This window comes from Miniopterus schreibersii (genome assembly GCF_964146895.1).
Source record: "Miniopterus schreibersii genome assembly, chromosome: 2".
Taxonomy (NCBI): Eukaryota; Metazoa; Chordata; class Mammalia; order Chiroptera; family Miniopteridae; genus Miniopterus; species Miniopterus schreibersii.
The window spans coordinates 130,930,743-130,946,372 of record NC_138102.1 but is presented as its reverse complement, the minus strand read 5'-3'; the positions used below and the strand labels follow the sequence as shown (position 1 = coordinate 130,946,372).

At 41.3% G+C, this 15,630-nt stretch overlaps 1 protein-coding gene across 9 annotated transcripts in view; it reads left to right on the top strand.

The window, feature by feature from the left end:
- Nucleotides 1-15,630, top strand: part of IRAK3 (interleukin 1 receptor associated kinase 3) — an 81,974-nt gene that overhangs the window by 55,938 nt on the left and 10,406 nt on the right. For all 9 annotated transcript variants that reach the window (XM_081128646.1, XM_081128647.1, XM_081128643.1 and 6 more), the window contains 2 exons: nucleotides 4,480-4,594; nucleotides 5,391-5,509. In XM_081128646.1, coding sequence (XP_080984772.1) covers nucleotides 4,480-4,594; nucleotides 5,391-5,509 — 234 coding nt within the window. The remainder of the gene's footprint in view (nucleotides 1-4,479; nucleotides 4,595-5,390; nucleotides 5,510-15,630) is intronic.

The following is a 15,630-nucleotide window of genomic DNA, read 5'->3' as shown; positions in this document are numbered from 1 at the left end:
CCTTAGAGACATTCCAGTCAAGAAACTGTTTCATCGGTGTAACCCTCGTCAGAAAGAGAGTTTTAGACAAAGAAATCAAGTGCTTTTGATGTGCATATTATTTTCTGGGAATTCATTCATGAGCCGTAGAGTCCTTGGGGACAAACGAAAATGACTTCATTTTCATATATATTCATATCTGCAGCTGTGCAGCCTGCCTCATTGAAGGTCCCTAACCCTATAGAGAGTTCACTTATCACCCTTTACAAATAGAAATGTTCTTTTCAGATGTTTTCTAAACCAAAATGTGACTGGGGGAAGGGGTATAAATCCTTCACCTTTTATACCTAGGACCAGAAATCAAAATATTAGAGGCTAATTATAACAACTTAATAGATAGATATCATTTAGTCAATGAAAAACTAAAACCAAAATTGCAATAAGAATTTTATATTTCAGCTTTATGTATTTGCTTATGAATAAGTAATAAGTTCCGACATTTCAAAATTCCAAAAGGGTAAACCAAGAAAATAATTTCTTCCACTCTTATCATCCAGCTGCCCAGCTGATTTGCCAAAGGCAATCAAGTTATCAGTTTCTTGTATATATTCCCAGAGCTTTTTATATGTAAGCATACATGTACTTTTCTTATTTTTCCTCCTCACACAAGCATTGCCTGCACTGCTTTGTACTTTGCTTGATTTAGTATTCCACTGTGTGCTGGACTATAGTTAATTAAACATTCTCCTATCGATTTGTTTTTATTTTCTAATCTTTCATTACTAAAAAATGATGCTGCAACAAGAAAACCTTCACAGATGTTATTTCATATGTAAATGTTGAATATATCTAAGATAAATTTACATAAATAAATTATAGGGCCAAATGGTGATATGTATGACATATTACCAGATTGTCCTTCAATAGAAGTTATACCAGTTTACACTTCTACCAGTCATATGTGAGAGGGCCTAGTTCCCCATGTTCTTGCCAACATAGCGTTTATTCTGTTTTTTAATTGTCACCTGAGCATATTTTTTCCATTGCTTTTCAGAGAGAGTGGACGGGGGAATGAGAGAGAGACATCGGTGTGAGAGAGACACTGATTGGTTGCCTCCCTCATGCACCACGAACTGGGTCTGGGGATCGAGCCTGCAACCCAGGTACATGCCCTTGACCAGGAGTTGAACCCGGGACCCTTCAGTCTGTGGGCTGTCACTCTAACCACCGAGCCAAACTGACTAGGCCCATAGCGCTTATTCTTAACTTTTCATTTTTGCCAGTCTGCTAAGTGGAAATGGTTTCTCAGTGTAGTTTAAGTTTCTTTTTCTATTATGAGTGAATCTTTTTACATATTAAGAGATATATTTCCTTTTCTGTGAAATACCTTATAATATCCTTTGCCCCATTTTTTCTTAGGCCATTGGGTATTTTTCTTAATGGTCTGTAGCATTTTATATATTAGAGAAAATTTGCTCTGCTTTTATGAGATGCAAGCAATTTTTTTACCAGGTTGTAATTTGTCTTTGTTTATTCTAGTTTTGGCCATGTAGAAATGGTTTTCATGTAGTTGAATTTAATATTTTTCAACTATATTTTCTTTTATGGACTCTGGGTTTTATATCATAGTTTAAAAGGCCTTTCCCGGTGAGAGGTCATAAAATAATATTGCCATTTTTTCCAAGTACTTTTATTATTTTATTTTTTACATTTATATATCTGATTCATTTGGATTTATTCTGGTAAAGTATTTATATATTTATTTAGAGAGAATTAACAGTTCTATGATGTTGAATATTCTTCATGTGCCATCGTTATTATTTATATTGCTAATATTTATTTACCAAGAACTTTACATGTACTAATTCTTTAATCTTATGAGGTAATCATAGGATTACCTATGTGATAATCAACTTACCTATGAGGTAAATACTGCTATTACCCCCATTTTACAGATGAAGAAAATGAGGTAGATTGTATCTTTTTTTAACAAGATCCAACTTATTTCCTAAATCATCTTGTCTCCCCCTTCTCAGAGATTTACTTATGAATGAGTCAGGTGCAGTCTTCTCTTTTTAGAACATAGTACGTGAGATGTTTGAAGTGGGATTAGTGGAAAAGTACATAATAGGCAATGTCAGTATATTAAGTGATAAGATGAGGAGGTACAGAGCACTGAAGAAACAGGAAATAGTAACTTCACGGGAGGGGGAGTGGACACAGAGTAGGCTCCTTAGAAAAACTAACATCTAAGCTGAGACCTGAGGATGAATTGTTGTTGTTTTTTTAGTTTAATATTAAGGGAACTGCTTAATCCTTGTGCCTTAAATAGAATTGTAAAGTCCTTAGAATGTGGCTTCTGAGTCTCCCCTCCCCGCTTCTTCTTCAAGGAAAGGGAAGGAAGCTAATAATTTCTGAGGTTTTGGGACTTTGCTAAATGTTTAACCTTTAATTTAATTTTCATAAGAATCTTGGGAAGTAGGTATTTTATGTACTTCCATAGATTGGCTGGTTTAAACAACAGATTTATTTTCTCACAGTTCTGGAGGCTGGGCTGTCCAAGGTGAGGGCAGTTTTGATTCCTGTGAGGACTCTCTTCATGGCTTGCAGATGGCTGCCTTCTGTTTTGTCCTCACATGGTGGAGAGAGGGAGCAAGCTCTCTGGTGTTTCTTCTTGGGGCCCCACCCTCTGACCTCATATAACTCTGATTGTCTCCCAAAGGCCTCATCTTGAAACATTATCACATCAGGAAATAGGGTTTCAACATATGGATTTGGGGGGGTAACACGATACAGTTTTATAGAGATTAAATAACTTGTCCACATTTACACAGCTGATAAAAAGAAAACCAGAGATTCAAACCCAGGTTTGTCTGTTGTTCAAGTCTGTCCTTGCATCATGTTTTATCTGCAGTAGACACTCCGATTATTTGTTGACTTACTGCCCTTCAGATCTATATAATCTAAAACCCCACTGACTTAAAACTTTTTAGTGAAAGGATGGGTGAGATGGGTCCATAGAATTAAAACCAGCAATCATTGCTTATGGCATTTCCATGTTCCATACTTTGATAACTTCTAAAGTAACCATTTTTCTGCTTGGTCAGTAATACTTAAAAATAAGCAAATGGTCATTTCTGCTCTGTGAGCAAGAGAGCAGAGCCATGTCTGTGTCTATACAAGGCCTTCAACCTACTACTTTCCAAAAGTTTTCTATTTCATTAAATTATTTTAAACTGCAGGAGAATCAACCAGCTAGTGGCATAGATCAGCTATTTAAGCAACCAAATACACCAAAACTCAGTTCCTTTTCAGTTCATTGCTTTTCATTTTATAGATATGACCTGAATCATAGTAAGTGCAGGGATCCTGTGTCACAGTTATTCACTTATTTAAGAATAAAAGTCTCTCTGTGTGTTTGTGTATGTGTGTATGTTTGTAGACACACACACATACATACACCCTTTCTTGAGAAAAGGGGAATGGAAGGACTCAGAAGGAGATATAGACAGACAGATAGATAGATAACCTCCCTATAGATAGATACCTACATATAGATATCTATATATGTGTATGTTTTATGACACAGTTTTGCTATTGAAGAAACAAATAATAGGCCTTTATAAATAGAACCATTTTTTTAAAAGCTTTATTTATTTCAATATCCCAAGCATGCCTGCAACATAGTAGGTGTTCAATAAATAACTGATGAATTGAACTGAATTCACAGTATGTGTTGAATTTCACATGTTTTACATTTCATAGCGCTACCTGGGTTCCATTGGTTTTCACAGTGATGGCACAAATTTAAGGAATAGAGCTTTTCAGGAAAGGAGCCTGAAAAGTGTATCTTACACTCACATAGAATTCTATGATTTAAAAATCAGTGATATGTTTTTCATCATCAAACATAAAACTGGATTTTAGATAATAATACAAGCATTGTGAAGACACTGGCTATCTCTTTCACCTGTGTGACCGATACCTAGTACAGTACCTGCAAAGTAGCTCTCAATAAACAGATGAATGAAAACTAGTCTTCTGTGCTCTTCTCTTTTGGTGGCTTAAGTTACAGGTGTCTACCTAAAGCAATTCTATAGATAATTTCAGTTGCATTATCTTTATTTATTTAATAAATAAATTGTATTGAGTTTTCTGCTGATAAAAATAAGTTAATATTGAATATTGTTGTCTGTTTGTTGTAAAGTTCCCAATACCCCAAATCTTAAGAGCTCTTCACTTTCTTAAATTTTCTATCTTTTATTTGAATATTTTATTTGTATTTGCATGGTCACAGTCAATCAAAGAGTGGCTAGTATTTGTCAGAACACTTTTGACCGATTTGGAAAGCCAATCCGTGTCATGTATCCAATGAAATTACTTCTCCCTTGGCCAAATTTATATTCTGCTTTAGACCTGTTCTTCATCCCCCAAACAGCATGTGGTTTTTTTCCTACTTGAATAAGCAATTTGATGAATTTAAATATTTTTTATTTCAAGATTTCGTCATCCAAACATCCTGGAGTTGTCTGTGTATTTTACAGAGGGTGAGAAGTTCTGCCTGGTTTATCCATACATGAGAAACGGATCACTTTTTGACAGATTACAATGTGTAGTAAGTCATTCCTGTTACCCTTTTTGCCCCTGGGGATTCCCTGCAGCCCCTGGGGAGCTGCTGAAGCCTTTGGTGAGGACCAAAGGCCAGCTGCGTGTTCACACGAGGGGACCGCCCGCACTGGGCTTCCCGAGGAGGCAGAGGACTTCTCCGGGAATTAACTCCTTCCTTGTAGAAGGCCGCAAACATACCTGAGCTACTGTGTGCTGTGCCACATGGTGGCCAAAAGATTTACTGGGTCCTTACTCGCTATCGAGTCTACATCTCAAATGAGTTTACATTCATGACCTTACTTCGCAGATAGTTTTTATTTGTATGACTTTACCAAGGTGCCATTCAATACAAAGAATAGACATAAAAGTGATAGACACCTTAAAGAGAAGGAGGTTGAACACTTGCCATGATTCCTCATAAGATGTTTTTGAAATATAAGTTTAAAAATTGATTAAATAAGTCGTTTCAGTTAAGCTGAAAATAAAACCAGGTTATTCTCAATTACCCACACTACTATGCCACCAGTAATTTAAAAATCTTACTCAATGAACTTTTAAACATAATTGCCGTATTATTCATATTTTGATTAAGCTAATATTAACATCATTACGTATTTCATTGGCTACAAAGGCCTAGAACCATCATTGGGAGAAGAAGAAAGACTCTCTTGAATTAAAAATACATTCCTGTAAACCCAGCCCACCTCACTCACCGGCAGTCTCTTTCTGACATACTCCTGTGTAACGAGTACCTGGCTTTTACTCAGTAAGTGCAACTAAAGCAGTTACTGTTGTCTTTCTAGGGTAACACAGCCCCACTCTCTTGGCACACTCGAATCAGCGTATTAATAGGAACAGCCAAAGCCGTTCAGTACCTGCACACCATGGTCCCCTGCTCGGTCATCTGTGGCAGTATATCAAGGTAAATTCTCCCAGAGCTTTAGGTGGCACCTGAAAGCCCCTGTCATCACTGCAGGAGAATCAGACTTCACGCTGTAGATGGGGATTTCTAGCAAGATAACAGTAGTAAGTGACAATTAAAATCCTTTGTCCTCGAGTCTCCAGTGTCCTGCTGGTTCCACTGAGCCTGCTGCCTCGCGGCCGTATGTATTCATCTGTGACAAGCTGAGCGGCAACACCTGTGTTCACTTTTGAGCCATGAGAAAATTAGAAGCAACATCTTCCATCTTTCTTCTTCTCCAGTAGACACAGAATCATTCAGAGAGTAGAGAGCCTATAGCAGAACCTCCCCTATGAATTTTTCCTACGTGCCCTTCACCTTGAATTTGTCCAAAAGTAGCTAAATACGCCTCTGCTGAAGAGCAGGGAAGACTAAATCCAAAAGGTTGCTGCCTCTTCTGAGCCAACTCCTAGTATCTTGGGGGGGAAAAGCTTTTAGTGTGCCTTTTTTTTTTTTTTTTGAGTTGACAGAAGAGGGACTGGTTGCATATCTCTGTTTTGCTGATGAAATGAACTCCACATGAAAAGACAAGATTTTCATTTAGTCCTGGAGGAGTGGGGGCACCACCCAGGTAGATGCCTGTGCCTGGTGCAATGTGGTAGTTCATTGGCTGCTAGTTACCCCAGAAACCAGCATAAAATTAGTGCACCCTCATGCCACCTGGGATGTAGCTGGACAGAGGAGGTCTGAGAGGTCAGTGATGTCAGCCATTGGGGTTCTACAAAGCCGAGGTGGCCCTTCCAACCTCAGACAGTCCCCTTTCCACCCAGCTCTCATCCAGCTCTGCCCAGCAGGTGCTCAGATGTTTTAACTGAGTAAATAAATAAATATCTGGAATTTTGCTATACATATCCTTCCCTTGGTTTAAACTTAAAATGAGTGTGAGCTTATTTTCAATCCCAAGCAATAATACATGAATTTAATTTTCCTTTTGCGTGACTAAGTTGATCAAATCCTCTCCTGAAAACACAGCTTGATAATAAAGAGGGGTGATGAGGGAGAGGTATGGAGGTTTTGGTAGTTGATGGGAGAGGGGGACAGGGAAGGCCACCGACTGGAACAAAGGGAATATTGGGGTGGAGGGGTACACATCCAGGCTCTACCCCAGTCACAAGGTTTTCCACAGCTAACAGTAAGTAAGGATGGATGTGCCCCTCCAGCATCTCGCTCCTGGTTTTAGGTTAGAGTGCAGACTATGGACCCTGATTTCTGCTTTCCCACTAATGTTTAGTGTCTTCAGATAGGTTCCCAGGAAATAGGCTCAGAGGCAGAAATTTGCCTTCAGGAGATTTTTAAGGTGTGCTCTCAGGAACAACAAATGTGGGGGAGGGAAGGAGAAAGGTAGACTTGGGTGATTGGAGAAGCTGAGCTGGAATGTTGTCTTGGAGGCCTTGGCCGATGCCATGGGGACCACTGAAGTTGGGGTGACCTTTCAAAAATATCCTAAAGTGAGTCCAGGTGCTCCCCTTCATCTGACTGGCCCTGAAAGGGGCTCTAACTTGGCTGAGGCAGCTCCCTTCTTCCAAGGACACATCCCAGGTTGAGGCTTAGCTGTGAGCTGTCAGCAGCCACCCCTCCCCAGTTCGGGAGTGAGTGCCTCCCTGGATCCTGAAGGAGGGACCTGGGCCACACCACTGCAGCCACCACAGTTGTGCAGGAATATTTGACTGGATGCCACTCTGCAAAGTGACCAAGTGATTCTTCTTTTTCATGTACTTTACTACCCACCTCTCCATCCTATCTTCTTAGTTCAGTAGAATCTGACTTTCCACTTAAAATGTGATTCTAGGAATCTCCAAACACCAGTCAGAAAGAACTTATGCAACCCTATGTTCATAGCAGCACTATTTACAATAGCTAAGGTCTAGAAACAGCCCAAGTGCCCATCAGTAGATGAGTGGATCAAAAAGCTGTGGGACATTTACCCCATGGAATACTACGCAGTTGTAAAAAAGGAGGATCTTGTACCCTGTGAGACAGCATGGAGGGACCTGGAGATTATTATGCTTAGTGAAATAAACCAGTCAGAGAAAGACAATTATCACATGATCTCACCTATATGTGGAATCTATGAACAAAATAAACTGACGAATAAAATAGGACCAGAGACATGAATGCACAGAACAGACTGAGTCTCAGAGGGGAGGGGTGTTGGGGGGACAGAAGAAATTAACCAGAGAATGTATGTGCATATATGCATAGCCCATGGACACAGGCAATAGTGTGGTGAAGGCCTGGGGTAGGGCAGGGGCTGGGTGGAGGGGAGCAAAGCGGGGGAAAATGGGGGACATCTGTAATACTGTCAACAATTTTAAAAAGCTGGTATGATTAGCAAAAAAAAAAAAAAGTTGGATGGAATCTTCCTTTTAATTTTTTTCCGTACTTTTCTCCTTGCATATCTATTAGTTTTGGTTTTGGGGTTTTTATTGGGTTAATTGGAACATTCATATTTGTTAACATTAAACATCATATTTTTATTAAATTTAAAAAATGTGATTCTGAGCAAATTGCTTGACTTATCTAAGCCTCAGTTTTTTCCTCTGCAAAATGCTGATAAAAAAATAATAGCTTCTATCTTAGGGTAAAATGATACGGTGCTTGGCAAAGAGTCTACGCTCATCAAATGGTAGCTCCTGTTACAACTGTTCAAGAAGCGGTAGGAATAGCAGTGGAGGAGGCTAAGAGATCTGATGGCTAATCAGTCCTTTTACTTCTCACTTATTTACGGTCTTAATTCATTCAGGATGCTACAACCAAAATGCTATAGAGTGAGTGGCATATAAACAGCACACAGTTACTTCTGACAGTTTTGAAGGCTGGGAAATCAAAGATCATGATGCCGGCCTGTGCTTTGTCTGTGAGGACCCACTTTCTGTTCACAGACAGCTATCTTTTCTCTGTGTCTTCACGTGGCTAAAGGGACAAGGGATCTCTCTGGGGCCTCTTTATAAGGCACTAATCCCTCTCATGCTTAGCTGTGAGGGCTCTACCTTCATAACCTAATCACCTCCCAAGGAGCTACCTTCTAATACCATCATCTTGGGTTTAGGGTTTCAACATATGAATTTGGGAGAGACACAGCATTCAGTCCGTAACACTTGACCCCCATTATCAATTTATTGTATTTGAAAAATGGACCCACTGACTAAGCTCTATTTTTTAAAAAAATCACTTCTGTGTTAACTAACATATTGAACCTTTTAAAAAATTGCATTCATTTTAGTTCACAAATATTTATGGAACATCTGTTGTGTGCAGAGCATTGTGTTAGACCACGCTGGGGGAAGATGGTGATCATAGTGTTGTCCTTGAAGGTTCAACCTGGTGATCAGAGAAATAACAGACTCAGAAAGTATACAGTGCAATACTAACTGCCCAATGCACAGTTGGTCCAAGAACATTTTTCTTCTAATTAGATAGTTCCAAGCCAAGTCTTTGAGGAGATAGGTCACGGTGGTGGGTTAGTTGAAAGAAGGGAAGATAATATTCCTGGTGGAGGTAATATGTTCAAGGGAACAGAGTAAAGAATCGCCAACCATATAATGAAAGCAACACAAATTGATGGGTTGGAGAGGAAAAGATGAGATTGGAATAAGGAAAGATAGGACCAGAGAGAAGTAAGGAATGTGATCAGGGGTTGGATAGAGCCTTGAGTGCTAACTAGTCTGAGGACCTAGATTTGATAAGCAAGGCTCTCTAAGGGGACTCCGAGGCTTCCCTGGGGTATAGGTGTCATGAGAAATGTTCTGGAATCTCTTAAGTGATATCACAGTTTTAAAGGAGGCAGTTTATTCCAGGCGAGTATCCCAGTACTTGTTTGGATGTGCTAAACTATAAAATCATCTAAGTAACACTGCTAGGTGAGTGCCTGATGGGTAACAGAGATACAGAATTCCAAAAGATATCTGATCAGAGACAGGGAGAATTTCATGGGAGAGGCAGGGTTTAAATTCAGCTAGCACCATATTTTCTTGTTTTAGTTGGTGAAGGGTCTGCCAGTGATTGTTGCCTTTCTGGGTTTTCCAAAGGGTTGAAAGACTCAACATAACTATCTGTAGACATGTGTCAGGGTGTGGGGCTCTGGGGCTGTTGTCATTTACTGAGAATTGTGGTTTCACAATTTCTCATCAGTGTGTTCCTGTCCGCTCCAGGGCAAGTCAGCCTCTTTCATAGCCACTGAACCCTTGGACTTTCTGCTAAGCCTGCCATCAAAGATGTTAATTAGTGCCATCGATAGCACTAGATTTCCCCACTTCCTTTGGTGATGTGCACACCTGCTCTCTAGAAACTGGAATGAGGCCAACTCATTTCATTCAAGGACTGAGCATCTGTCAGGCGGTGATGATATTCAGCCTCCAGCAGTCGTGGCCAAACGTGAATTGGCTGACCTAGATTACCCTCCCGAGTCTCTCTTAAATGAATCCTTCATGTTGCTCGAAATGTGGGCCTCTCTGCCTCTTGGTTCCTCGCTATACAGCCTAGTGCTTTTAGGAATCTCTGCTCTTCTGCCTTTGTCATATAAATTTCTTAATTCTTTGTAAGGAAAGGCAGCTTCTAGGAGATATGTCATTTTGTTGCACAGCCCTGATAAGTGACTGAAAAAGGACATTTCAGAACATGTTCAACAGTGACCTTTTGATAAGTCAGGGCTCTGCTTCTGTTGGAGAAATGAAGACAGTTTTGTTGCCTTTATTTCCTGCAGCTGGGCCTCAGACTAATGAATCACAGAAGAGTTTATTGTACATCATTTGATGTTTAAAATGTTTTTAATAGTATGAAATAACATGGAACAGTGTGCATGGAGTGAGATTAAGTGAAAAAAGCCAAACTGAAGTAGCATAGAGCACGTGATTATAACTTGTAGTGTTACAGATTTATGAATTATAAAATAGATTAAAAGTAAACAGTAAGATATAAATAAGGCTTTATTAGACAGAGAGATGTAGCTTTTTACTTAATGGCTTAGTTTTTCTGTTACATTTTTTAAAAATTTTAATAATTATAAAATTTATTATAATTTTATACAATTTTATATTATAAAAATTATACATTTATTATAACTTTATAATAAAAATAATATTTATTAGGGGAAAAAAACTTGGCATCAGACCTTTCTATCTCAAACCAAAGAAGCAGAAGAAATTCCAAGGGGGAGTCTAGTTACTAAGTGATGTCTGAAAGTTCTGTTTCATTCGTTCTCTGTAATTACTTCCATCCACAAAGAAGCTTGGTAACCTTCGCCTTTGTGGTTTAAGAAATGAAGATTGTGAGGTCATTATCCTGCAGCCTGGAGCCCCAAGTGTGAGCAGCGCCTTTGTCTAAGCACAATGAAATGGTGTCTGTACCATCACTGGAGATGACGGGGAAGGAGCCCAGGAAATCCGGTTCAAGCGCAGGTCTTGCCTCACACTCTCAGGCCACGGTTTTCTTCACATTTGTACGTTCAGAGCCAGCTGGGTTGATCTCAAGTTAGACCTCTTCTTGCAAATTCTGTGACACTGCACCTGCCTATTTTTGTACTGTGCTCTGTACCCAGATCTAGGGACTGTGGCAGGAGAAGGGTGTGACCCTACATTTTTTAAATCCTGGTCACGCTTTACCCTGACCAGCTTCAGAGTGAGGATGCGTTCAGCTACGTTAAGGAGCCACCTTCAGAGGCTGCTCATCCTAGAGCAGGTTATGCAAAGTCCTGAATTGCCTCTTTCCCAGAGTCTTTTCGCTCTCCTTCCCCCTTTTTAAGAACCAACCCAGTGATGTCATTGCTGTCTCCATCTCTGGTCACTGGTTGAGTGTCAGGACGATCTCAGTTAAAATCCCTGCTCTACTACTTGTTAGCAGTGTGACCTTTAGTAAGTTCCTTAAATTCCCTGAGGTTCGGTCTGGCTACTCCTGCACTCCTCCCAGGTTGTGGGGATGGAGTGAGGTAATCTATACAAAGCACCGCCCAGAGCTTGGCAATAAACTGTAATTTCTCCCACCTAGCAGAGGCTGCCTCTTCCACTTCCCAAGTGTCTCACCCAGCCAGTCCCGGGCCCGTGCAGAGCTCCATTTGGGCACAGCTCTAATGACTAGAGCTTCCTTTATATTGAGCTAAAATCTGTCTTCCTGTGACCCGCTCAGCCACTATTTTGCACTGAAATTATCTATATTCACTAAAAGAAAAGAGGGGATAAAAGTTCATTTCAATTCTGCTTTGTAATCAACAGTCTTTTGTAAGTAGCTGAATAAAAAGAAGTTTTTCTCAGTTAACTATAGTAAATCGAAAGAGCACCGAACAGGGAAAAAGGAGGGCTAAGCTTTAGTCTTTTCTAGCTCTGCCATTTAAAAGCTGTTTTGCATAGAATACATCATTTCAACCACATGGGTCTCATTTACCTCATCTGAAAAATGAGCGACTGTACTACAGCAGCGATGACAAGTCCGTTTTATCTCACATTTCACCTTTGATTGATTGGCAGCGATTCCCCTCCTGCAGTGTAGAAAGGGAATCTGGGGGGGTGCACTCTGAAGTCAATCAGTGATGTCTGCCAAGAGTATGGGAGGGTGTTTGGGCAACAGTTGGGCCACATATTTGCCATATGAAGCGCGGTGTAATCTACTTACGGTTTTAACGAACTGATTATATCAGCAGATGTTTGCTTACTATCATGTGTGGACTCAGCATCATGCGCCATACACGACGTGAGCTGCGCTCTGAGTAAGAGCCGTGGTGTGGGCAGGCTGTGCAGCGGCACCTGGAGGAAGGTGGGCCGCTAGAATGCAGAGCCGTCGAGTGAAAACTTCGTGGAAGAAGTGAATCTTAGGCTGCATAGAGGCCTGGATAAAAATTAGGGAGGGGGAGTACTTTGCAGGTGAGGGGAACAGTGTAAAGAAAGCCCCCATGGAAGGGAGTGGGGGGCAACAGGACTTAAGGGGACCAAATGTATGGGGACGGATGGAAACCAGACTTTTGGTGGTGAGCGTGCTCTAGTGTATACAGATATCAAATGACAGTGTTGTACACCTGAAGTTTAATTTATGTAATGTTATTAACCAATGTTACCTCAATAAAAAATTTAAAAAAGAAAGAAAGCCCTTAAACATCAGAAAGTGCAGTCCTCCCTGCCTGCAGACAGATCGGGGAGCTCAGTGAAAGCCGGAGGACTTTAGACCTGACCTGAAAGCCCCCTGAACAATTTATTAATCCTCCCAGCAACCCTGAGTTTAGGTATCATTGCTCTTATATCAATTTGATGGGAGGGGGGCGGGGCAAGGCTGAGACTTCTAGAAATTTGTAGCCTGTCTCTGTCACACATCTGCAGATGGAAAAGGGAGGCCGGGTTCCACTTTTGTGTGGGTCCAACAGTCACGCTCCTATTCGGTGATTAGTAGTCATCCCTGGCCGGGACTCCTGGGGGCATGTTGGCTTCATCAGGCAGAGACAAGGACCTGGGGCAGGAAAGGACATGGGGCAGGAAAGGAGAGCAGAATTAACACGTGCGGGTTTGGAAATGCTGGTGAGAATGGCAGCAGGCAGTGGCTGAGGTGGAGATGTGGCCTAGAGCCTGCACCCAGAACCTGCCTGGTCCAAGCTTCTGCGGAGACACTCAGTCAAGGACACCCAGGGAGGAAGCCAAGCCCACGTGCGAAAGGTATTTTCGAGAAGCCTGGTGGTTTAGTTTGCCCAAAAATGTCTTAGTAGTTTGAACTGTTCAAAGAGAATGTTATAAAAACAAAACTTTATTTCCAGATGGTGGAATTTGAGGAGGAAAGGATTTAAAGAAAAAGAATCTGGAAGAGTTGAAGTCTCTGTTCTTGACAAATGACCTCCTACTTTTATTTGGGGAACGGAGATGTTTTTGAATTACGGGATCACATAAAAGCTTCTGAAAGCAGCGAGCCTTCTTGCTATTTCCATCCTATCCCTTAGCGAGCTGCATTGTTTTCACATTTATGAGCGATCTTAAATTCAAATGCATTTTACCTTCGGCATTTTTCATCCCAGACGTTCATCCCTGTTAGTTTCCAAAGCGAGGAGATAATCTTGGCGAACATTTCTGATGTTTCCTGTAAGATTATCTCTCTTCCATTTATGTGGCCGTTGGTCTCCTGCCAAGTGCAAGCCTTTCATACGAGGGAAGAGGTCTGGGAAAGAAGAGGGGCCGGGGGGGGGGGGGGGGTGCACTGGCTTCAAAATGAAGTTTTAAAAATGGACATTGGTCCGAGATGTGTGGCCGTAGTAAATGCATGGAGAGTTTCCTTTGCAGGGGACTAGAACCCCGAGTGGTTGGGAAGGAGGGTGGGAAGCCACAAATTGGCCCCTTTCTACACCATGACCACTTGCCTGGGGACCCAAGCCTCTCGGCCTTCACTCCCAGACCTGAGGTGTGTGGTGAGACCGGCTCCAGCTCAGCATGTAGTAGGAATGGCAGAGCCTGCAGGAAATGCAAAGTTTGTTTGTTTGTTTGACTAATTGTTTGTTTAATTAACCAGCATCCTCCCTTTCCCTCTCCCCCCACAAAAATCTTTTTGTTTTCCAGAAACATTTTAGGTATAAACAACTCTTTTTCCTCAGACTCTCTTATTTTCACCTCAGAGCCTCCTTTCTTCTAAAATACCTAAATATGTCCATTTTTTCCTAAGGGATCCCAATTTTATTAGATAAGTTAAAAATTTCCCTCTTCTATTTATATATTTGATCTCTCCATGGTCTTAAAATACCTGGAAATGTTAATTTAGTCAGATTCTTCCAGAACTTCTCTGGAACTATTCTGAAACTCAGCTGATGTTTTGAAACTAGTCAACCCAAGGGCCCTCGGAGCTCCAGGGTCATCCTGCAACTCCAGTACTTTTGTTATTTCAAATTGGTGTCCTTGAACTTCTAGAGATACTCAACAAAGTTCCCTGGGATTTTAAGGTGAGCCAGTGTGTGTACAATGGACAACAGCCAGCCCACATCCTGCAAAGCACATTTCCAGGCCTTCCCTGTTGTCTGGCACTCTGCTTGTTTTCTCATTAATCCTCATAACAGCCCTGTGGGTTAAGCACTATCAGATCTGTTTACCTTCAGGGAAAGTTGAGCTAGTTTGGTTGGAATTGAAATTTCACACAGGAGGAACACCCCATATTGACTGGGCCTTTACCCAGAGAGTGTAGGACTCAGGAAGCACCCATCAAAGCAAAAACAAACTCATGTGCTGTCTCTGAGCCCCTCCTGGGTTCACTGGGAAAGAAACAACTGCATCATCCAAAGCGGAGCAAGGGTTTCAGTTCTCATCATTTCGGCCAGATGCACTGCATGATGCATTGGGGGGAGGGGTGCCCCGTTCCAGAAATCTGCAGGTTCCTGGAGAAACTGGGTCTTGCCTCATCTGGTGACGGGTATCTTGGTGTTGCATCAACAGTCACATAGACAGCAAGATGTCCTCTCGATACAGGCTGTCAAAGAAAGACCACTTGGGTGGAGTCTGGACTTTTCCTGAGAGTTGTCAGGCACTCAGGGACTAGGCTACTGGGCACCAATAGCTCCCTATAAAACCCTATAAAAATAAATATACCTTAAAAACCAATCATGCACGTACAGGTCAAACATGGTATTTGCACTTACTTTCAAATCCTGCATTATAATCTAGGTGTATCATCTTGCTTTATATTTAAGGTCCACAGGCTTCCACTAAATCAGGAGACAAACTGGTGAGCAAAGAAAGCAATTCTTGTAGCCTTTGGGGCATTCAGTTCCCCAAAAAAGAATTGTCTTAAAGACCCTTAGCAAGAGGGAGATTAAGTAATATTCCCAGAGTGAGGATATAAACCACCACCTTGCGGAAGCTTGTCCCCATCTCCGTGATCCTACCACTGATCCTTCTGCTAGAAGAATGGTCTAGAGAGGTCTCCCTGTTACAGTAAGTAGTCTTGTGGGAAAGAATAGAAGAAATAGGTCGTAGAAACACTAAATCAAGTGTGGGCCATTGGAAGTTCCTCATCCGTGTCTTTGGTGGCCACAATAGCTAGCAAGCTGCCCCTTTATTGCACTGTGCCCTTACGTGGTTTTAGTTATTTATGTTGTCTTTGTTTTGTTAGTCTGTTTTTACCCCTACAGGATA